Raw genomic sequence first — 23,876 nt, forward strand, 5'->3', positions numbered from 1 at the left:
TGGAAGCGAGGAGCAAGGACATCTGCCAAGACAGAGGGGTTGTGGGGTAGAATTTAGAGCTTGAGGTGACAAGTCAAGACTTGGAGCAGCCTCTGCAGGGACTTGGAAAACGAAGTAAGTCATGATGGCAAGAACACTTTGGGGAGTCTTTTCCTCCTGAATTGAGAAATTACAGGTCTGTACTAAAGCCACAGAGTCAGCAGCCTGGTGGAGAGGAGAAGGAAATGCATGATTGTTTTAACCTAAGCCAGGAGATGGGGTAGTAAAAGGTTTAAGGGAGTCATGCAGTAAAGCTACTGGTGAGGGTAAAAAGCCAGCCACCTTTTCTCCTTTCACAAATCTTCTGTTATCCTTTGCAAATGCAGATCTGATCAAAGGACTTCCCAGTGAGATCCCATTTTACCCAAGACAACACAAGTCAAGGATGACAGGAGGACTCAGTGCTCGGGCCTCGACGGGGATGGCATGTCTCCATCCCGTGAGAGCGGCACGTGTGTCATTCAGGGTCCCTGGAAGACTCACCAGCACGACTGATTTCACAACTGAGTTTTATTGATCCTACCCACAGAGGACCAGTCTAAGTGTGACTTCTTCCCAGGGGGCCCTGTGGCACACATCCAAAGATGAACATTGGGGTCTCAGAGTAAACCTCTTTCATGGCCAAATCCTGAGGACTTTCAATATAGGAAAAAACTTTTCACAGCGAGTTCCTTTCTTGCAGGACTGATTCCTGGATGTACTCCTTAAGGAACCTCTTTATTTTTATCTCCAACCCAAAATATCTCAGTTTTACACCTATGTTCATGTGTACTGTCACCATTGAATGCAGTATCTCTAACAAGGCATAGTCAAAGCAAGTCCTCAAGTACTGGTTAATCTGTTATTGCTTTCAAAATTCTATTGCTTCAGTTCAGTTCAGTCACTCAGTCATGTCTGACTCTTTGTGACCCCATGAACTGCAGCACGCCATGCCTCCCTGTCCATTACCAACTCCCGAAGTTTACTTAAACCCATGTCCATTGAGTCGGTGATACCATCCAACCATCTCATCCTCTGTCATCCCCTTCTCCTCCCGCCTCCAATCTTCCTCAGCATCTGGGTCTTTTCAAATGAGTCAGTTCTTCATATCAGGTGGCCAAAGTATTGGAGCTTCAGCTTCAACATCAGTCTGTTGCTTGGTTGAATCTTAAATTGTATTCCCTGGATTTTTTACAAAATCCCTGATCAGATTAGTTTTAAGTAGAGCACGGTAGAATTCACTAGTCTTAAAAGTGAGATTAGCCAGATATTAGCTAACTGGTAAAACCGGCACAAACCAGAATAGCACAGCCCTTTGTAAACTTCAAGTTATGCAACAGAGTTTTCTCTTTTGCAGGTTGGATCAGATAGTAATTCATGTGGGAGCCTTGAGCTTGAAGGAGTCACAAGAACTGGTATGTATGTGGGTCCATCTGGGAGAGACCACTTGAGAGGCCTCCATCTTTATGCTGGAGTTAAAGTCAGTATCATTTTTGCTAAATATTGGATGCTATGCTGGTACATATAAGGTATAGGACCTCAGGGAAGCCAGCAGGGCTTCCTAGATTAAGCAGTTATTACCTTCAAAATTCTGTTGTTTGGTTGAACCTTAAATTTTATTCCCTGGACATTTATTTAAATCCCTGATTAAATTAATTTTAAATAGACCTTGGTAGAATTTAGTCGTCTTAAGACTGAGGTTACTTAGGTATTAGCTAACTGCTCAAACAAGCACAAACTACAGTTAGGGCAGCCTTTCTGTGTCACTGTAAACTTCAGGTGATGCAACCATGCTTTCTCTTTTGCAAATTGGATCAGATGTATATATAAATATAAAGAATATATATTCAGATTCTTTTTCATTATAGATTATTATTATAAGATATTGAATATAGTTCCCTGTGCTATACACTAGTCCTTGTTTATCTATTTTGTGTGAAGTAGTATGTATCTGTTAATGCAGCATGGATGGACCTAGAGAATATCATACTAAGTGAAGTAAGTCAAATTTATATGTGGAATCTAAAAAAATGATACAAATGAACTTATTTACAAAACAGAAACAAACTCCCAGACAATAGAAAACAAATTCATGGTTACTTGGGGTCTTAGAATTACAATTCAGGGAGCACAGATTGCAGCAGCCACCAGAACAGTGCCCTTCTGGGAACCAAAAGGCAGGAGTTTTTAAAGGAAAATAGAAGTACACTTAGTTTCCATGAGTTATTTGCCAAGAGCTCTGATTGGGAGGTCTATATCTTCTTTTTTTTTTTCTGTTACAATTTATTGACTGGTCAAGTGTGCCTCAGACATGCAGATGACACCACCCTAAGGGCAGAAAGCAAAGAGAAAGTAAAGAGCCTCTTGATGAAGGTGGAAGAAGAGGGTGTAAAAGCTGACTTAAAACTCAATATTCAAAAAACCAGGATCATGGCATCCAGTCCCATCACTTCATGGCAAATAAATGGGGAAAAATAGAAACAGTGACAGACTGTATTTTCTTGGGCTCTAAAATCACTGCAGACAGTGACTTGCAACCAGGAAATTAAAAGATGCTTGCTCCTTGGAAGAAAAGCTATTACACACCTAGACAGCATGTCAAAAAGCAAACACATCACTTTGCAGACGAAGGTCCGTCTAGTCAAAGCTGTGGTTTTTCCAGTAGTCATGTATGGATGTGAGAGTTCGACCATAAAGAAGGCTGAGCGCTGAAGAATTGATGCTTTCGAACTGTGGTGCTGGAGAAGACCTTGGACAACAAGGAGATCAAACCAGTCAGTCCTAAAGGAAATCAACCCTGAATGTTCATTGGAAGGGCTGATGCTAAAGCTGAAGCTCCAACTCTTTAGCCACCTGATGCAAAGAGCCAGTTCATTAGAAAAGACCCTGATGCTGGGAAAGATTGAAGGCAGGAGAAAGGGGTGACAGAGGATGAGATGGTTGAATGCCATCATCGACTTGAATGGAGATAAGTTTGAGCAAACTCCGGAAGAGAGTGAAGGACAGGGAAGACTGCCGTGCTGCAGTCCATGGGGTCACAAAGAGTTGGACACGACTGAGTGACTAAACAACTGTGTCTCACTTGTTATCAGTAAAAGCACATTTCTGCACAGTACCCCAAGATGCCTTTCTCAACAGATAGCTGCTGCTACTGCTTCTTCTTCTTTTTTTTTGTCAGCAGGGTCAGCACAGTTCACAGTTTAACAGGATGGAGCCCTAAAATACAAAATAACATTCCTATTGACAACTCCTTCCACAAGTTTCAGATTTGCAGGATGAATAAGTTCTATAGATCTGTTACTCAACAATGTGAATATATTTAGCAGAACTGAACTGTACACTTAAAAATAGTTAAGATGGTTGTTTTTTTTTTTTTTTAACCTTGCAGCTTGTATAATCTTAGTTCCCCGACCAGAGATTGAATGCAGGCCATAGCAATGAAATCCTGGAATCCTAACCATCAGGTCACCAGTGAATTCCCAGTGTTGCATTTTTCTAAGTCACAATTTTGAAAAATAAATTTTAAAATAATTAAATTTTTTTAAAAGGATTGCCCTACATACACACCAAGGAAATAAGATCTGAAAGAGACATGTGCACCCCAATGTTCATCGCAGCACTGTTTATAATAGCCAAGACATGGAAGCAACCTAGATGCCCATCAGCAGACGAATGGATAAGAAAGCTGTGGTACATATACACAATGGAATATTACTCAGCCATTAAAAAGAATTCATTTGAATCAGTTCTAATGAGATGGATGAAACTGGAGCCCATTATACAGAGTGAAGTAAGCCAGAAAGATAAAGACCAATACAGTATACTAATACATATATATGGAATTTAGAAAGATAGTAACAATAACCCTATATGCAAGACAGAAAAAGAGACATAGATGTATAGAACAGACTTTTGGATGCTATGGGAGAAGGCGAGGGTGGGATGACCTGAGAGAACAGCATCAAAACATGTATATTATCAAGTGTGAAACAGATCACCAGTCCAGGTTGGATGCACGAGACAAGTGCTCGGGGCTGGTGCACTGGGATGACCCAGAGGGATGGGATGGGGAGGGAGGTGAGAGGGGGGTTCAGGATGGGGAACACATGTAAATCCATGGCTGACTCATGTCAATGTATGGCAAAAACCACTACAATATTGTAAAGTAATTAGCCTCCAACTAATAAAAATAAATGGAAAAAAAAATAATTAAAAAAAAATGGATTGCCCTAGTGGTACTAAAAACCAACTAAAGTTTTAAGTCTTAAGTTTGTCACACCACCACTCAACACAGCTATGGAAATTTTCTTCTCTTACACTCTTCAGTTAGAACATAGGAAGAAGAATGCAAACAGTTGGATCACTCTGGGTTTAGAGGTGAGCAGGTTAGGTGGAGGAAAACTGTGGCAAGGGAGGAAGGAGTTAAAAGTTGCTAGCAGAAAAGTCAATGGTGTGGTGGTTTTGAAGCCTTTGTGAATGGATTAAGTAAAGGAAACCCAGAGATTTGTAGACTGGACTGCTGTCAGTTAACTGTTGACTGAAAAAAATGTGCAGCCAAAAAGGCAAGAATTTTATTTTAATCAGCGTACTTAACTGAGGACTCGGGCCTGGGGTACAGCCACTCAGCTAGCTCCGAGAGACTGTTCCAAAGAGGCAAGGAAAGAACCTGGATGTGGAGGAGTTTCTGGCTGAAAAAAAAAACAAAAATAAGCCATGTAGTTGAACATCAAAAGATTATAGCTTATCACAAAAGTACATTTCAAGTTAATTATTTTAGTGCTTTTCTTTGTATGGGAAAGTGCACGCGGGCCTATTGAAACCATCCCTTTGATATGCATATTTTTCTCCATCCTGAGTTCTCCTCAGGGCACATTGACCTGGTGGCTGCAGCAGCTGATGGCAATTTGGCCGAAACATTGTTTACTGAAATGGCAGAGATGTTCTTTGTCCACGTAACTTTGATACTCTAATTTCAAGGAGCACAATGACCTGATCTAACTCCAGCATCTTCTTGTGGGTTTTGTTTGAGTCTATGAATGCTAGGTTGCTTCAGTTGTGTCCTACTCTTTGCGACCCCATGGACTGTAGCCTGCCAGACTGCCCTGTCCATGGGATTCTCCAGGCAAAAATACTGGAATGGGTTGCCGTGCCCTCCTCCTTCCGGGGATCTTCCTGGCCCAGGGATTCAACCCATGTCTCCTGCATTGACAGGCGGATTCTTTACCACCAGCGCCACCTGGGAAGCCCTTGCTTGATTCTATTTCCTGTTATTTGAATTAATTAATTAAGTTTTATTTACTTATTTGTCTATTTATTTCTTTATTTTGGCCCTGACGTGGTATTTGGGATCTTAGTTCCCTTACTACAGGTTGAACCCGTGCCCCCTGCAGTGGAAGCCCAGAGTCTTAACCATTGGACTATTGGAGAAACCCCTATTAATTGAATTTAGAAATGGGATGCATACTGTATACTTGCAAAACTGCAATTCAACACTCTTAGGCATGCCACAAGTGAAGGCATTACTAAATGATTGCTTAGTAAGCCTAGAATCTTGAAAACCTGATTTATTCTTTTTGATTTGTTGTTCTTACAATCGGCCTTTCAAGTAAGGTAGTGTAGTGGAGGAAATCTTTTTTCTCCCCCTTCTCCTTTCAATTGCTTTTTTCTCTGATAGAAGAGGTGTTAGTTGATCAGTCATGTCCGACTCTTTGAGACCCCATGGACTGTATGTAGCCCATCAGGCTCCTCTGTCCATGAGATTGTCCAGGCAAGAACACTGGAGTGAGTAGCCATTCCCTTTTCCAGGGGATCTTCCCAACCCAGGGACTGAACCTGGGTCTCGTAAATTTTAAAATATTGTCACATCATGACATGAGAGACAGTGTTGTTCATTGGGCTCAACACTAGAATAGTATAAAGACAATCTTAACATAAAGATTAATCCCCTGCCATGGGATAATCTTGCCGAGGAGACAGTAATATTGGCATCTGCTTAGACGTAAATCTCCATTGGATGATGCTTGAATGGGCACTGCCATCAACTATCTATGAAGTGGTTTTTGTCCTTCCTTTCAGCTAAGGTTACCCTACTACTCTTGTCCTAAACAGTGTATTGAATGATTCAAATATATCACATTTCAACCCTGTATTAATAAAATTCTGTCCAATGTCCTTGACTGGTCTTTAGACTGTATTCCAGTCTCTTTTTGACTCTTCTGCTTTACTTCTGCAGAAAGTTAATCACATCTGTTGGATACAGATATCCAAAGTTAATGTAATGCCCCTTTTAGGTAATGGGGCATGTTTCACACATCTACTGGGTACTTGCTATGCGTTCAGCACCATGGCTGATCTGAACCCAAGAGTCAGTAAGATCTGACATCCTCCCCTCAGGGAATTAACTCTTGTTGGAGACCAGTAACCATATGCAACTATCTTACAATGTGGTAGGCTTAGGTACTGTACTTAAAATAGATTTAACAAAAGTTATGAGGGCTCAGTGGGAAGAAATGTTCATTTTTTCTGAGATAATGTGAGAAAACATCAGAAGAGTAGCACTGTATCTTCTGTGATGTTTATAATCTTTCTACTTAACCTTTATCAACTGCATTGCTGAAACCATTGTGGCATTTCAGGACGGCGTGAGGGGTACTCCGGAGAGCCCTAGTCCTTTATGTCTCACTGCAGAAAAAATTCAGCAAGAGGCAAAATGATAGCTAAGAAGTGATTTATTTGAATAGGATAAATTGTAAGCTTGTGAGGCTTACAAGAGGGTGGGTGAGAGGTTATAGGGCTATAGTTTTATAATCAGAGGAGAAGTGGGGAGGGGGAGAAGACCTTCTTTGTCTTTCTTGAATAGACATCATGCTTCCAACATCAGTTCCTCCTTCAGGTTGGGCAGGGGAGTTTTCTTATCCCTTCATGGTCAAGCTAGGTACACAAATTATTGCTTTTCATGGTTGCAAAGAGTGTGTCCAAAGTTAACTGAGCTCACTGCGCATGGCGTAGGTCTTATGCTTGTTGTTATTCAGTCACTCAGTCGTGTCTGACTCTTTGCTACTGTTGTAATTGTTTTATTGTTCTGGGTCATGTCTCACGCTTCTGCTGCAAAGCAAGCATGCTTGGTTTTGTGGATAAGGGAACCTGCTTTCTGGAGCAATCATTAACTTAGAGAGTCCTCCCATTTTTTGTCTACTTATAATCCCCTAGTGGCATTAACTATTTAATCACCTGCTTTGTCCTTTTACTCTGTCCCTAACATTTCCAGTCTGTAATATAAATTTTGAAATGTGACTATTGTTATCTTTGGAGAGGAAAGTCGGTATTATCCAACGGGCTGAACACTGGAAGAGGAATGACATTTGCAAGTTTCTCTATCATTAACAGTTATAATTTATCAAGACAAACTGCTCATGTCTCCATAGCAAGTTTTTTTTGTAGTGACAAAATCTGCGGAAGGTTCAAGTTAAATACACAGCTCACCTCCTCCAAAGGTCTCTACTTTGCAACCTGGGATTTTCCTGGCAATGACATCATTAAACATGGCTAATTTCCCACTCTAGTGGTACATCAGCTGGCAAATTTGAAAAGCCTGTTGTTAACCTCTAGTATCTAAGTTAGAGGTGAATATAATAAATCTCTTACTCAGGATAGTTGTGATATTGTGATTTATAACAAGAAATATATTGAATTGGCCGAAAAATCATTTGGTTTTTTCCATAAGATCTTATATATTTGGTTTTTGTCCCATTTCTGGCACAGAACTCCTAAAACCCTTGGAGTTCCCAGAGATGAGAACAATAAAAGCGTCTCCTGTTAGGTTAATGAGGTGAATTTTGGAAAGCACTTAAGGTTGGGAGCTGGTTGTCAGGAACACCAAGCAGCGCTCGCTTCGGCAGCACATATACTAAAAGTCGGAACGATACGGAGAAGGTTAGCATGGCCCCTGCGCAAGGATGACACGCAAATTCGTGAAGCGTTCCATATTTTTGGACAATCAGAGCCGGTCTCTGCACAGGCACAGGCTCTTCTTGCACTGGACACATTCCCCGCCCATCTTATCTCAGAGGTACAGGAAGTATGTTCTTAAGCATAAAAATCAGAAAAGCTATATTTAACCAACGTGAACAAAATGAAAACAAAAACACTGAGGAAAAAAAAAGAGAACACCAAGCAAGTGAATTAAGGGGTTGGAATTTTCATTCTCAGCTCTCTCCCTGCACGGAGGGAAAGAGGCTGGAATTTGAACCGGTCACCAATGGCCAATGATGTAACCAATAATGCGTATGTGGTAAAACCTCATTAAAGATACCAAAGGATGGATTTCGAAGAGCTTGTAGCTTGGTGAACATGTAGAGATTTGGGGAGGGTGGTGCACGTGCACCGGGAGACGATGTGGAAGTTTTATGCCCCACCCGCCCCGTGCATCTCTTTGATCTGGCTGTTCCTGAGTCATATTCTACTTTGTATATATACATAAAGTAGACAGTTGTTTCTCTGATTTCTGTGAGCTGCCTTAGCAAATTATTTGATCCTTGGAGGGGGTCATTGGCACCTCCAATCTACAGCCCGTAGGTCAGGAGCACAGGTGATAACATGGCATTTGAAGTGAGGATAGTATTTCTGCCTGGAGAATCCCCATGGACAGAGGTGGCTGGCAGGCTACAGTTCATGGGGTCGCAAAGAGCCGGTCATGACTGAGCACCTGAACACAGGAGGCTGGTCTTATGGGACTGAGCCCTTAACTTGAGGAAGCCGACTCCATCTCCAGATAGATAGTGTCAGAGTTGACTTGAATTGTAGGAAACCCAGCTGGTGTTTGAGAATTGCTTGTTGGTGTGAAGGAACCCCCACACTCACCCACATTGGAACTGTGACCAATGGTCTTTCTTCTTTTAAAGGCCCAACATGCAGCAGAAATAGGAGCCGATGGCATCGCTGTCATTGCACCTTTCTTTCTCAAGCCGTGGAACAAAGGTAGGTAGATAGGTCTAAACACACAATGCCACACATGGTCCATTTCTTTACGCCGTCATTCCAAATGCTTGTGTTTAACTCATGAAAGTAAAGTCCTATGAACTTCCATGAAAAGTCTCACGGCATGAGACTGCCGTGGCATAGTAGTTCTCCGGAATTTTCAGACTTCCTGGATCCGTAGGAGAAAAGACTCCATTAAAGGACTTCGGCTCTTTTGCCAAATGACCTGATCAGGTCATTCACCAAGCCCGGGGTCAACCCACAGGTGCCTGTGTTTGGGTCAGGTGTCCACTTCCTGTCCAGTCAGTTGTGTAGAGTGTCAAGAGTTACATAGCAAAACGTGAGACCATTTTTCTCCAAAAAAAAAAGAGGAATATAAGTGATGGGCATTTTGAGACTACATGTACTATTCAAGTGAGTAAGTGGTGAACTGGAAAAAAGATTTCACAGAAATACCCATTGCTTTCAAAATATCAAATTCTTGTTTTCTCTATGGAAACTGTGGTTTCCAAGTGTACTGAGTCCTTTTAGTTCTTTTGATTAGCAAAAATACAATACAAATTTAAAAGGATTAAAAACACAAAATGTTATTTGCATGCAGTTAAATATTTATTGGTAGAAAATAGTTGTTAGTATAGATAAATAATTTAAATGATGCAATTTGGAAGTTTAGAGTGAATATTTTTTAAGTTTTTTAACATAGTTTTTAATTTTTCTTGCATAAATACTTTACACAAAAGACAAAGAAAAAATAATACATAATTTTGTCAGAAATATTTATCATAGATAGAAAATATCATCACAGCATTCAGATGAAGTATGTTGGATTCCTTCTCCTGCTATTCAGTGGCATCCAAATGTAAGCAGTCTTGCTGGATTTGTTTATCATAAATACCTATATAAACAGCAGTGAAGTTGCTGTTGAAGCTCAAAATGGATGATGTAGGAAACCCCAGTTCTTCAGTAAACCAAACTGAACTCTCTTCTGGAAAATATAAATTTCTCTCCAAAGGGGGAAAGTACCAAACTTTGGTTGAAATGTGCCATTCCTTTCATGTCTTCCCATTTTGAGCAGATGTTGTTTTATCTTTTTGTTGTAGGATTTTCTCAATTACAACTTTATTCTGATCTTAATGCAAAGTCTTTGCTATTCACTGACCACACTTACCCTGCTGGGTAAGAGGAAGAGGATCCTGTTTGATGGGCTCCTGGTTTTTGTAAGAGTATTTCATGACTTCTCTTAGTACGTGGGAAGATTTGCACCAGTTTTTTGTTAGTATTTTAGTATAGTAGGAAAGTGAACCTCTTATTTTGGCCCTTCTGGAGAGAGGAAAATAAAACTTTGCATGAAATGAATTGCAGTAGCAATCTCAGAGATAGTAAGCGTGGTCAAGAATTTTCAGCCTCCAAAATAGATGGTTGCATGTCACTCGATGGCTTTTTTTTTTCTGGGGAAAGGCAGTGTTTTACACCCGTTCACACCATGACTGTTCTTTCAGATGCCCTGATTAATTTCCTGAAAGAGGTGGCTGCCGCCGCCCCTGCATTACCATTTTACTACTATCACATTCCTGCCTTGACCGGGGTAAAGAGTAAGTACTGCTTCTTTCCATGGCTCTTTCCCTTCCCTTTTCACATCGTACCCTATTTCACTAACAAACTCCCACACTCCACCCCATGCCACCCCACCCCATGTCACGCAAGCCTCAGACTGTAGACTAAGATAGTTCCAACTGCTCCAAAATCAGTCACTCATCAAAAATAAGTCAGCCTGGGACTGCCCTGGTGGTCCAGTGGTTGAGAATCTGTCTTCTAAAGCCGGGGATGTGGGTTCCGTCCCTGTTTAGGGAATTAAGAGCCAACATGCCACTGGGCGACTAAGCCTGTGCGCTGCAACGAGAGTCTGGGTGCTGCAGTACCCAGCGCAGCTGGAAAAAAGAAATGTCAGTCCTCATCAGTCATCGACACTACCTTATAATGGAATATTTTAAGTATGAAAGACAAGGTGACCCCTAGGCACTTCTAGCGGACACCTGTGTCTGTGTCACACACTCCTCCTTCTTATATGGGAAGATATAGCCTGAAAATCCCATTAGGACAACTGCCTTTGTACCCTAACCCGTCCTCGGTGCCTGGCACACAAGAAGGTACTCTGATCTCTTCTCACTTTTCTTCTAGCTCTTCTGTCATCGTTATCGTACTTCTCCTGCATGAAGATTGTTAGATGAAATTTCTTAGGAGGTTATTTTTAAAATGCTGCTCCTCTTAACTTCCTTAAAAGAAAATACTGAAGTTGCGCTTTATATATATCCATCTATTGTTCAAGGAACAGAAGACTTAGATCTGTAATTTGACAAGTACAGATGAACGAGGAGGCAAGGGCAAGTGATTGTGTTCAATCCGCAGCCAGCTGCAGCTGAGAGCAGCTCCTGGCAGCTCGGTGCAGACGTGTGGGGCTCGATGGGATGTCCTCTGATACTTCCCGAGGGCGTGCAGGTGAACAAGGCATTTATTGTTTTGAACAGTTCGTGCTGAGGAGTTGTTGGATGGGATTCAGGATAAGATCCCCAGCTTCCAAGGGCTGAAATTCAGTGACACAGATCTCTTAGACTTCGGGCAGTGTGTGGATCAGAATCGCCAGCGACAGTTTGCTTTCCTTTTTGGGGTGGATGAGGTAAGTCACCTCCTGGCATGTCCCGGCTGGTTAGTTTCCCTCCCAAACAATTGATGTAGCTGCTAATATAGTAGCAACTCTTCTCCTTTTTCATCATAGTAATTATGTCCTTTGCTTCTGTTTTTTTTTTAATATATTTTAAATTTTTATTTGCTATTTATACTCAATAAAACTGAAAAAAGTCTATCATAGCCTCATGATGAGGCTTTTGCCATATTCTGTTAGAAGCAAGTTATTGATCCCACCCACTCTCAAAGAAAGGGACTTATTCAGGGGGTAACACTAACAAACAGAGATCAGGTAGGCCATCTTAGAATTCTGTCCATTATAATGAAATAATTCAATAGGTTACTGAACAGTATTTGTATTATTGGCTAACAGCAATTTGGATGTCACTCTCTAGCATGGGGAACTAGGGTAATGGGGAGAAAACTGCTTTATGTGACTATTCCTTGCAAACACTGTACAAATTTATTGATAAAAGTTATAAGAATATATAGTAAAAAAAAAACTGTCATTAAGCAGAAGTTGAATGTAATTATGTAGAGTATGTTCAATGATGTTTATATTTTACATATAAAATATATATTATATATATAAATATATATTATATATATATGTATATATTTTTATCTGTCAAAACATAATGGAAGAAAATCTTTGTTTCTGATCAGCAACTGTTAAGTGCTCTGGTGATGGGAGCAACTGGAGCGGTGGGCAGGTAAGCAGGACTCGTTTTCCCCAATGATTATAACTGTAAAATCCCCCCCAGAGCCATTCGTCACCTGAGTAGTTGTATTTCTTGCATGTAAACCTTTTCTAAGAGAAGTTGCCCTTCTTTGCCACATTCTCAGCGAAAATGAATTTAGCAGGGCTTAGCACTTTGGTGGGCTTCCCTGGTAGCTCAGATGATAAAGAAGCTCTAACTCTACCAATAGTATCTTAGGCTAATTACTGGATTCTTAGAGTAACCAGCAAGGCAGGGGGTTCTTGAAATTCAGAACAAGGATGTTTTCCCAGTTTCTCATACAATGACTCAGGATCAGAGAAGTTTTATCTTGTTGTACTGGGAACAGCAAGTTCTTACCTCCTCCTCCTCTAATGCAGGAGACCTGGGTTTGATTCCTGGGTTGTGAAGATCCCCTGGAGAAGGGAATGGCAACCCACTCCAGTGTTCTTGCCTGGAGAATTCCTTGGAAAAAGGAACCTGGTGGGCTACAGTCCATGGGGTTCGAAAGAGGCCGACAGGACTGAAGGACTAACTTTCACTTAACACTTTGTTACTGACTCAGTCCTTGTTTTAAGAAGCAGCTGTTGCAGTTAGAGATGAGGCACAGGAGCTGAAAGTATGCACAGAACTTCTTTGTCAGAAATTACCTGGTTACAAATAACAGAAAACCATTCAAACTAGCTTATGTGAAAGAAGGTAAGTTATTGTAAAATACTGGGAAATTTCATACACCCCAAGGGAGGGAGTGCAGTGAGGTCTCAGAGAAGATGAGAACCCAAAACTGCAAAGCTCTCAGCTGCAGACTGTTCTCCATCTGTGGTCCTTTGGACATCTCTCTATCTCCCTTCTCTCCAGATGGGCTTTCTCTGCTTCAGCATGCACGTGGCCAGTCATGGTGCCTGATTGGGGCATCTCAGGCTGTCACTAGATAGCACTGCCAAGTCAAATGTCCACGTAAAGCCCGATCAGTTGCAACTGGGAGGGCAGAATCATGTGGCCTGATGTCTACTCAGCAGAAGGCCCTGGGACATTCGATTGAGCATGTCCACTGCACATGTTAACCTAATTCATTAGGAATGTGCCTGCAAGCAGATTGAACTGTTTATATTAACTGAAAGTGTATTTCCCCCCCCCGTGAGAAAAGTACAGGGGAAGCAAAGTGATAACTCAGAGCATATCTTGGTGAGCATGGCTTTGATGAAGAGTAGTTGAGTTGGATGATCTTAACGGCTCTTTCACCAAGCCAGGATGCCTGAAACAACCATTGTCACACAGGCCGTTTCTACTGAGGAAACCTGCATGCCTGGATCTGCTGACCATGGAAGTTCTTACTTTTTAGACTTTTTTTTTTTCTGACCTTCATACTAGGCGTTTTTATTCTGTCAACATAATCTGAAGGCAAAGTACATTTGGTTACACTTCATTACTTCTTAATTATGATGAACATTCCTCTCTGAGTGAAGACATAATCTGGGACTTCCTTGGTAGTCCAGTAGCTAAGTCCATGTTCCCAAATGCAGGGGGCCCAGGTTCGATCCCTGGTCAGGAAACTAGATCCCACATGTTGCAACTGAGACTTCAGATGCCACAACTAAGACCCAGTGCAGCCAAATAAACAATTATTTAAAAAAAAATAAAAGCATTTAAGAAAAAATTCCATGATTAAAAAAATTTTTTTTATAAATGAGAATACACCTGAGACCCCTGGGATTCAACTTATAGTATTCCAAGACCCCTGAGACATTCATGTAACATATTGTGAACTCCGGTGTTTCACATGTGCAAGTAACTTACCTCAGCAATTATATTTTATTCTTCCCTATTTTATTACTGGGAGATAATTCCACTTTCTTGGAATCCCTTGTATGGACTCCAGGGACTACTTATTTGAAGTACCAAGAATATGCTGTTCCCGGTACAACAAGATAAAACCCTTCTCTGACCCTGAGTTACTTTTTGAGAAACTGAGAAAACATCCTTGTTCTGAATTTCCAGAAACTCCTGCCTTGGTGGTTTCTCTAAGAATCCAGTGATTAGTCTAAGATTCTATTAGTAGAGTTAGAGTTTCTTTTTTAAGATGGCAAGAACATCTTATCAGATCAAGTAACTAACTCTCACCTCTGTTTTTGTTGAAGTGTAATAGAAGGGGATACAAAGGGATGGAAAACCTTCTCTACAACTCTGTAGCCTTTTTTTGAGGCATAGCATCTTCATGGCGAAATGGAAGCCGCATCTCCCTCACAGGGTTTTGAGAGGATCAGACTTGGTTTATGTCAGGCAGTGAAACATAATAGTCAATAAGAGGTATCTCATATTATTATTATAATCTAGTCTCTAGGTAGCATATAACTCAACAAGGAATTGAGGTAATCTGCTAGGATTTTCCCCTTTTACTGTGGTGCTCCATTCACTCTGTTCCTCAGCTTAAAGTTTCTAGGATGTACTTTAGACATTGCATTTTATCCACAGTTCTTATCTAGCGTTGCACCTCTGTGTGTGCCCTGGGCCAGGGGTTGCCCTCATTCACTCTTTGCCAAAGGTACCTCTGTCTTTCACTTTTTTCCAACTCTACCCTTTTTGTATTTTTCCTCCCTTTTCTTCATTCCCTTTAGTGTTCTTTGCCTCCTCTGCACTGCTTAGTATTGCTGGAAAATTCAGAACTAAAGACACCTGATCCTTTAATAGATTAGGGCCCAAAAATAGGCTTCTGAAAGGCTTGGTATATTTTTCCCTTTTAAGCTTCAGAGGGGTTTGTAGAGCTGGGTCTTCCCGCTGAGTTACTGATCCTACAGTGTGTGCTGTTTTCTCTTTCTAGTACCTATAACTACCTGGGAAAAAAGACAAAGCAGATGTTGGAGGCTTTTGAACGAAAGGACTTCTCTTCAGCTCTGAGCCATCAGGTTAGCTTTCTTTTTCCCTCCTTAGAAATCACAGCCTTTTTTCTTTCCCACTTGAGAGTTCTTATTCTCTCTCATCAGCATTCCTACCATGCCTGCCCTCTTTAAAGTTGCCCAACTGCTTCTTTCTGTATTTTCCGTCTTTTTTGTTGTTTAAAACCAAATCTGCTCTCATTGTCCACGGTCCCTACATGTCTAATCAGGACAGGCCCCATACGGGAATGACTCCTTTCTGTTCCTCCTAGAAATGATCTTATTTTTAGTCTACATTCAAAGTGTTTTTATGACTGTGAAATAATAGTGATGGATTTCTGAGTAAGTGACCACATGCCATCCCCTTGAGAACTTCACACTTGAGTCACCAGAGTATATAAAGAAGCTATGAAGCTGGTGACCCAAAAACGGGAGACTTAATCCAAAATCAGAGCAGGTCGGTCTCCTTTGCCCTGGAGATGTTGCTGAGAACTTTATCCACCAGGCAGGAAGCAAGAGCTGAGTAGGTGATCCAAAAGGAAGACACCAACTTGGAAACAGGAAGAGAAGAGCATCAGGAACTGGTATATGTCAGGGAAGAGCCCTGGGGGAAATGGTGGCCGCTGTTAGTGTTACAGGGAGGACAGCCTAGTGTCTAGAAAAGGAAGAGCCTCCCCAAAGGCTGGAACCAGCCGCAGCAGCTGGTAGTGTGCATACCTTAGGTAAACAGAATAAGGTGGAAACAAAGAGTCAGCACAACAGAGCAACTTCTGGAGGCCCTAAGAGGTCCAGGAACTTTCAGGATCATAAAAGTGACCAAGAGGAGTAGCCAAAAAAAAAAAATGAGTGGGAATGAAAGGCATAAGCAAGATCAGAGCAGGTGGTTGGTTCCACTAAGCTCAGATAAGGGATCTTTTGAATAGGACAGGCCACCATCCTGTCCTAAGAATGGACTCATTGGAAAAGACCCTGATGCTGGGCAAGATTGAAGGCAGGAGGAGAAGGAAAGGCCAGAAGATGAGATGGCTGGATGGCATCACCAACTCGATGGACATGTGTGTGTGAGCAAGCTCTGGGAGTTGGTGATGGACAGGGAAGCCTGGCGTGCTGCAGTCCATGGGGATGCAAAGAGTCGGACCTGACTGAGTGACTGAACTGAACTGAACTGGCCACCATCAGGGCAAATCAGGAATTATAGAGCAGAAGCCACGAAGCATCCCAAAGGTTAGAGGGGGTGACCTGAGCTCTAACCAAGAAGAAGACAGGAGAAAGCAGTTGCCAAGAGTGATTAAGTACATCCTTCCTGGGACTTCCCTGGTGGTCCATTCCTTAGGAATCGACCTCGCAATGCAGGGGGCATGGGTTAGATCCCTGGTTGGGGAACTAAGATCCCACATGCCACAGAGCAGCTAAACCTTCGTGCTGCAACTGCTGAGCCCATGCCACAGGGAAAGATCCAAGATGCAAAGAAGACCCTGCGTGCTGCAACTCAGACCCAACGCAGCCAAATTAATTAGTTAATTTAAAAAAAATACATCCTTAGCCTTTAGCCCTGAATGTTGAGCCAGCCTAAATCTACTTCCTGCTTAAAGTTTAAAAGAGCTTATTTAATATTCATCTTTGTTCAGCCTCAGACCAGATGAGGCTGAAAAGCAGGAACACCGTTAAGGATCTAGGAGGCTATGTCAACTAGATTAAGCAGTCTGAATTGTACAGACTCAGGCCATCTCTTTTCATTTATAATTTTCTTCTTCCTAAGTTTCCCAGAAAAAAGTATTTCTGAAAATTTCAACCTGTTCTGAGCTGAATGGTGGGAAAATCATAGAATGGTGTAAACTGTGAAATAGATGCAACATGGACCCTTCCATTTAGTGGTTTCTTTTATGGGCTGACTCAGCTTCCATCTCCATCCCATTTTTTCTTTTAGTCCTACTCAAATAAATCATCTCACTTAAAACATTATTGGGGAAAAAAAAAAAAACATTATTGGGAAGGAGTTTGGGGCGGGGGGGCTTCCCTAGTGGCTCAGACGGTAAAGTGTCTGTCTGCAATGCAGGAGACCCCGGTTCGATCCCTGGGTTGGGAAGATCCCCTGGAGAAGGAAATGACAGTCCACTCCAGTATTCTTGCCTGGAAAATCCCATAGATCACAGAGCCTGGTAGGCTACCATCCATAGCGTCGCAAAGAGTCGGACATGACTGAGCGACTTCACTTTCACTTTCACTTAGTTCATCACATGATATTTTTTCTTACAGAAAGCCAGTGTGAGTGGGTCTCATTTACTTACTTGTTAATATACCAAGGGCTGAACTGAATGCATGATTTCAGTAAATCTGGTCTCTGACCTAAAGGAGTTTGTAGTCAAGTGAAGAAACAAACAAGTAAAAAGTTAGGGCTAAACTTACTCATTCTAATAGATTTAAATGCCATCCATTATATTTACAAAGTGAAATGATGCATATACAAAGATATTCCTTATAACATTGTTTATAATAACAAAAGATGAAAACAGCTCAAATATCCACCCAAGGAGACGGTTAAATACATAGTTGTTGTTTAGTCACTAGGTTGTGTCCAGCTCTTTCATGACCCCCATGGACTTCTCTGTCCATAGGGTTTTCCAGGCAAGAATACTGGAGTACATTGCCATTTCCTTCTCCAGGGGATCTTTCCAACCCGGGGATGGAACCCATGTCTCCTGCATTGGCAGGTGGATTCTTTACCACTGAGCCACCTGGCAAGCCCGCTGGGCACAACCTAAGGGAAAGGTCCCACTGCTATGTTTGACTTATTTAATGGAATTAGTTACAGCCCTTTAAAAGGATGAGATAGTTTTATATGCACAGATTTGGAGAGATCTCTATGATATTTTAAGTGTTAAAAAAAAGCAACAAAATAGACTTTTGGGGTTTTTATTTTGGGTTTTTTAAAATATTTAACTTTATTATGAGTAGCTAAAATTATTAATGAATGGTTTGATTAAATTATTTCCACTGAGCAGCAAGCTAAGACAAGGTTGGATAGTGTGATAGTGAATAGGAAATAAAAGCTTAGAACAAAAGCGGAGACTTTTGAATGTAATGTGCCATAGTTTGTGTGTCAGGAAAAAAAAAGGACATATGTATATGTTCTTGGTATTAAAATTTTATTCTGCACTGAATTTTTTATTGCTTGTATACAATTGATTAAGGGCTTCCCAGGTGCCACAGTGGTAAAGAATCTGCCTTGCCAATGTAGGAGATGCAAGAGACACTGGTTTGATCCCTGGGTGGGGAAGATCCTCTTTAGTAGGAAATGGCAATCCACTTTAGTATTCTTGCCTGGAAAAATTCCCATGGACAGAGGCAACTGCCAAGCAGTAGTCTTGGAATCACAGAGTCAGACATGACTGAATGACTAAGCATGCATGCACATACATACAATTGATTAAAACAACATAAAAAGCAAATGTTATTGAAAATGCATCTCTATTGAAAATAGTGAGATGGATGGGAATCTCTTTTTAAGAACTGCTTCATGAATTTGTGGATGAATATCCTTTAATGCTAGAATCAGTTACAGTTGAGCATTCGATACTATTTCTGGTTTTTGTTTTTATAGAAATAAGTGCTGTGAAAGCATGATCATATATATTAGTAGATAAGAATGGAAGAAACTTTAGCAGTTGTCACTCAGTTCTTTAAGCAGTTTTTGAGTCATATGCCACAAATCACGGAATGCTTGATCATTTAATTATTTTCAACTGACAATGTGAATCACAACATTAAAAGGAATGTTGAAAGGAAAAAATGGAAAATCCTATGATTTTTAAGAGGACTTGTTATCCATTAATTAGAGGAATCACTCAGCTCTCTTTGTGGATGCCAATACCAACATTTGATTTGTTCCTTTATTTGATTCCCAGAGGTGTCCCAAGGCAGTGATATAGGAAGTATGTCTTTATTTTTTCAAAAGTAGGAGAAGGACTGTGAAAGGGAAGATAGACAAGGACAATCTACACCTCCATTATGTGTGAATCCTTACTCTGATCAATTTTAGAAATAGCACTTATGGAATTTGAGTATCTAGAAATTGATTTCCATAAATCAGCCTTGGCCAAGTGCCCCCAAGATGTCTTGGAAAGTAATCCAGAAGTTAGAGCACCCCAATCTGGAAACAACTACACTAGCTGGTAAGCTTACTTATGTAACCTAGATGGGTTGAGGTTACCTTCCCCACCCTAACTCTGTATTGAACAGTTCCTTCATTGAAGTTTCTTTTCTTCATCGGCTCAATTCATAAAGCTTATATATATGGAAAAATCCTACCTTAGCCTAGATGGATCTCAACCATCCTCACTTGGCTGTTTTTCTCCATTCTGTCAGACCTTCAGAAAACTAAGATGTGTGGACTTTTGGTTTGAGGTTTCTGTAATTTGACCTCCAAATTCTTTAAATTGTTATCACAGTTCAGTAATACTGACTATAGATTTGTTTGTTTCTTTCCAGTTTTGTATTCAAAGATTTATCAACTTTGTGGTCAAACTAGGTAAGTTTCCCTGTCTGTCTGCCACTCGGGAGGGTTTGGGGTCTTCCCAGGTGGCACAGTGATAAAGAATCCACCTGCAGGAGATGCAAGAGACTTGGGTTCGATCCTGGATGGGGCAGATCCCCTGGAGTAGGAAATGGCAACGCACTCCAGTATTCTTGCCTGGAAAACAATCGCATGGGCAGAGGAGCCTGGCAGGCTACATTCCATGGGGTCGCAAAGAGTTGGACACAACTGAGCAACTGAACACACACACTGAGAGTGTTTCAGAGAAAGTGATGAGGTACTTTCATCACTTTCTCCAAGGGTTCAACAAGACACCTTTTAATCAGTTGTAAACAAGGTTTTATTCCTAATGATAACTTTCAGAGCCAATCCTATAAAATGGTGAAGTAAACCTAGTTGGAAGGTCTTGGCACCCTTCTCCAAATCTCTCTTCTCCATCTTAGCACTTTGTTCACCTCTCTACTCTGTGCAAACACCATTTGTTACCCCTTTTCTTCTAAACCATCAACACTCCCTCCCTTCCCTTGCCTCTGCTCCTTAAAATTCTACTTCCACACTATAGCTGACTTCAGCCTAAGTATTTGGAGGAAAGCAGCTTGAATATAGATCTTTCTAAACTGTGAATGACTGACAGCTCTCCCAAGAGTATCTGCTGTTTAAAAGTTTATTAATACAAGTAAGCTTGAATGTATAGAGGTTTGAATAACATGACAACGTAAAGTTTGAGGGAAATATAGTGAATCTGAGTTGAGAAACCTCTCCACAGTCTCCTAAGTCTTATCCCATAACAAATGACAAATGCCACCATTCACTCCACTTCTTCAAGACTTTGGCCCTTCCTGAGAACCTGGGTCAAGTCCAGGAAAAGCTTTAGGTTTTTTCTTGGCAGACCTCCTCCCTTCCTTTCAGAGCCTTTCTGCCTCTTCCTGGCAAGTCTTCCCAAGCCCTAAGCACCTATTATGTATTATGTCCCTCATTCTCACGGGTTTTCAGCCAGCTCTCTTTATCCTTCAAAGACAATGCTTCCCATTTGCTTTCCACTTCGATGATTTTTGTCATATTTGTGTACCACCAGTACTAATGGGTCAGCCAAAAAGTTCATTCTGAGTTTTCCATAACTAGAAGGAAACTTTTTGGCCAATCCAATATTGTTAGCTATTATTATCCCCTTGTCCTAAGCAATACTTTTCACAAAATCATGGGTTGGTATATGTTGCTAAAGTGCATAAAAGTAGATATTGAACTACTACTAGTTTTTTTCAGTTTTTAAAGAGCTAAAAGTTTACCTGTATGTCTAAGGTCACTTTGCATACCAGCAGTTACACTGCAAAGAAAGATTTTTCTTCCAGTTTTGAGATAAATTTGACATACAGCACTGTATAACTGTTTCTGTCTTGTGTTTATTTTTGTATTTTAGATTTCCAGTGAAATGATAGAGTGTCTTTTTCTGTCTGACATTTCAGTTTCATTTAGTTTAATACCCTCTAGGTCCATCTGTTATAGGCTGCAAGATTTCATTCTTTTTTATGGCTGAGTAATAGTCCATTGTATATAAGAGAGACTTAATCTTAATAAACATGATAGTGTTATCATGAAGGTAGGTCTTCCTCTTCCACCATTCATAGTAAGCAAAGGAGGGCCACTTTGCATTTAGTAAAGTATATTCTATGTATTTAGCCAAGTTAGTATTTTCCTTCCCAGTGCTCAATTGTTACTGTAACTAAGTTATCTTAGCAAAAGAAAGTTACTGCGCATAGCTTTGATCTAAAAGTAATAGCCAGTTAAGAAAACAAATATCTTCCAGTGCTGTATTCTGGGTTATTTCCTTAAGACCTACCTTCAAAATCACTAATATTATCTTTAGCTATGTTTTCTACAGTTTTATTTTACTTGTTATATATTTTCATTTCCATTATTTCTTTTTGGTTATTTCTTCCAGATCATCCCATTCTTTACTTATATGCCCTTCTCTTAGCCTATGGCTTCTATTCTTAAATATTTTTATCTCTGTGAAATCTCTTTCAGAATTTTGTGTCATGTTTTCTCACGATGTGAAATGTGTGAGTTGTGTGTTTTCTGGTTCCCATGCAGCTTCTTTTTCCTCATGTGCTTTGTAACTTTTAACTCTGAATTCATCTTCAGAGACAATTGTTTCCTGGGGAATTCATTGTACTCCAGGTTGTGAGGTGTCTTATCAAGTGATTTTACATCTGCCTCTGCAAACACTTTATTTTCATCAGTTCTAACCAAGTCTTTAGGTATATTTTTTAGTATGGTTCCTGTACTAAGCACATAATACAAATATAGATTCAGCATTTATATATGGCACAGGCTTGGGATTTCTTTTACTGCCTCTTTTTCCAGCCACAGCCCTGGCAGAAGCCAGGCTCCCTTGCCTCTTAGCAGAGTTTTTCTTTGATGTTTGTTTAGTTTGGTTTTGTTTTTTTCTATTGCTTTTCATATAAGACTGACTACCAACTTTATTCTGGGAGTTTTAATTCCAGCTCCTTACTGTATACAGACTGAAGACTTTATCTTGCATTGCAACCCTAATCTAAAACACCAGCACTGAGTCATAAGCTATTACCTTAATTAGTGCGTTTCTCAGGGACTTCTTAGATGTGTCAGAACTAAATTCTGTCTTAGTGATGAAGTCCTCCATCTTTCAATCCACAACAGTACATCCCTGAATCAGATTATCCCCATGGACCATTGGCTTCAGCGTCTCCCTACCACTTTGACCTCTTTATTCCTGATACCTCTTGTCCCTCCTTCTTGCTTCTGAGGTTGACTTTGAGTCTCACTTTGTTTTGTTTTATAATTTATCAATTTTTTAAAAAAGCTTCCAGCATTTGTATGTGTTCAGAGCAGGCCTAGGGATTTCCTAAGGGGCTTCCCAGGTGGCGCTAGTGGTAAAGAACCCTCCTGCCAGTGCAGGTAGACATTAAGACACACAGGTTCAACCCCTGGGTCAGGAAGATCTCCTGGAGAGGGCATGGCAACCCACTCCAGTATTCTTGCCTGGAGAATCAATCCCATGGACAGAGGAGCCTAGTGGGCTGTATTCCATAGGGTCGCACAGACTTGGACACACCTGAAGCCACTGTGCATGCATGCAGGGATTCCTGCATCTGCTCAATCTGCCATATTGACTGGAAATGCCCCATCTTTTACTTCCATTTTATCCTGTCCTAGGAATCACTGTAAGAATATGATCTCTTCTCTGGAATGTTTGTGGCAACGTGGACCGTCCCAGCCATGTTTCCTTTTTATTTTTTCTAGGTTTTGGAGTGTCGCAGACCAAAGCCATCATGACCCTTGTCTCTGGGATTCCAATGGGCCCACCCCGCCTTCCACTACAGAAAGCCTCCAGGGAGTTTACTGATAATGCAGAAGCTAAACTGAAAAGCCTAGATTTCCTTTCTTGTACTGATTTAAAGGGTGGAGACATGGAAGCTTGTAGCTAGTGTCTATCAAATCAAGGTGTGTACATTGAAATATAATGTACCTGAATACTGCATTTATTTCTCAAAGCCTTTTTAAACTCAACCTTCCTAGGAAATGAAATCTTACATCAGTCAACAAGTATTTAAATACCTACTATGATCTTTTAAAGTTTTAATTTGTAAAAGGGCAAAAACTTCAAAAGGAGTCATAGCCCTAAATCATTCAGTATTTCACAAAATTTCTGTAGAGAAAGTTTTGCATATATGGATGAGATCAAATCAAGAGGAAAACTGTACTTGATTAATTCCATTTGCCTTTGGGAGCTCCCATTATCTTAATTCCTGGTTCTTAATTCTATTTTAAAGTTTTCTAATTTTAAACCACCACAATATACTTTCATTTTAATAAATATTCATTTGTAATCTAGGACAACTCTGAGTGATTGCATTTAGGCAGATATTCTAACTGTAATGGCAGATTAATACAATGTAACTCAACTATGCACAACTATTAACATATCAGTTCACTTGGCTGCTCAGTCTAACCCTAGTATATCTGCTTTCAGATTAATTACAGTGTCACTGTAATTTTCCCCAAAAACTTTGGGTTAGGTGAAGACTTGCTTCA

General features: G+C 40.6%; 1 protein-coding gene and 1 non-coding gene across 4 annotated transcripts in view; both read left to right on the forward strand.

Moving 5' to 3' along the window:
- Positions 1 to 23,675, forward strand: part of NPL (N-acetylneuraminate pyruvate lyase) — a 38,922-nt gene extending 15,247 nt beyond the window's left edge. For all 3 annotated transcript variants that reach the window (XM_043924272.1, XM_043924270.1, XM_043924271.1), the window contains 8 exons: positions 1,376 to 1,433; positions 8,919 to 8,994; positions 10,494 to 10,586; positions 11,520 to 11,668; positions 12,343 to 12,389; positions 15,214 to 15,298; positions 19,757 to 19,796; positions 23,085 to 23,675. In XM_043924272.1, the coding sequence (XP_043780207.1) occupies positions 1,376 to 1,433; positions 8,919 to 8,994; positions 10,494 to 10,586; positions 11,520 to 11,668; positions 12,343 to 12,389; positions 15,214 to 15,298; positions 19,757 to 19,796; positions 23,085 to 23,269 (733 nt within the window). In that variant the 3' untranslated portion in view covers positions 23,270 to 23,675. The remainder of the gene's footprint in view (positions 1 to 1,375; positions 1,434 to 8,918; positions 8,995 to 10,493; positions 10,587 to 11,519; positions 11,669 to 12,342; positions 12,390 to 15,213; positions 15,299 to 19,756; positions 19,797 to 23,084) is intronic.
- Positions 7,901 to 8,008, forward strand: LOC122708355. Its single transcript, XR_006345141.1, has one exon. It is a non-coding gene; the product is annotated as a U6 spliceosomal RNA (small nuclear RNA).
- Positions 23,676 to 23,876: the final 201 nt, after the last annotated feature.

Source organism: Cervus elaphus, chromosome 14 (assembly GCF_910594005.1).
Source record: "Cervus elaphus chromosome 14, mCerEla1.1, whole genome shotgun sequence".
Classification (NCBI taxonomy): domain Eukaryota; kingdom Metazoa; phylum Chordata; class Mammalia; order Artiodactyla; family Cervidae; genus Cervus; species Cervus elaphus.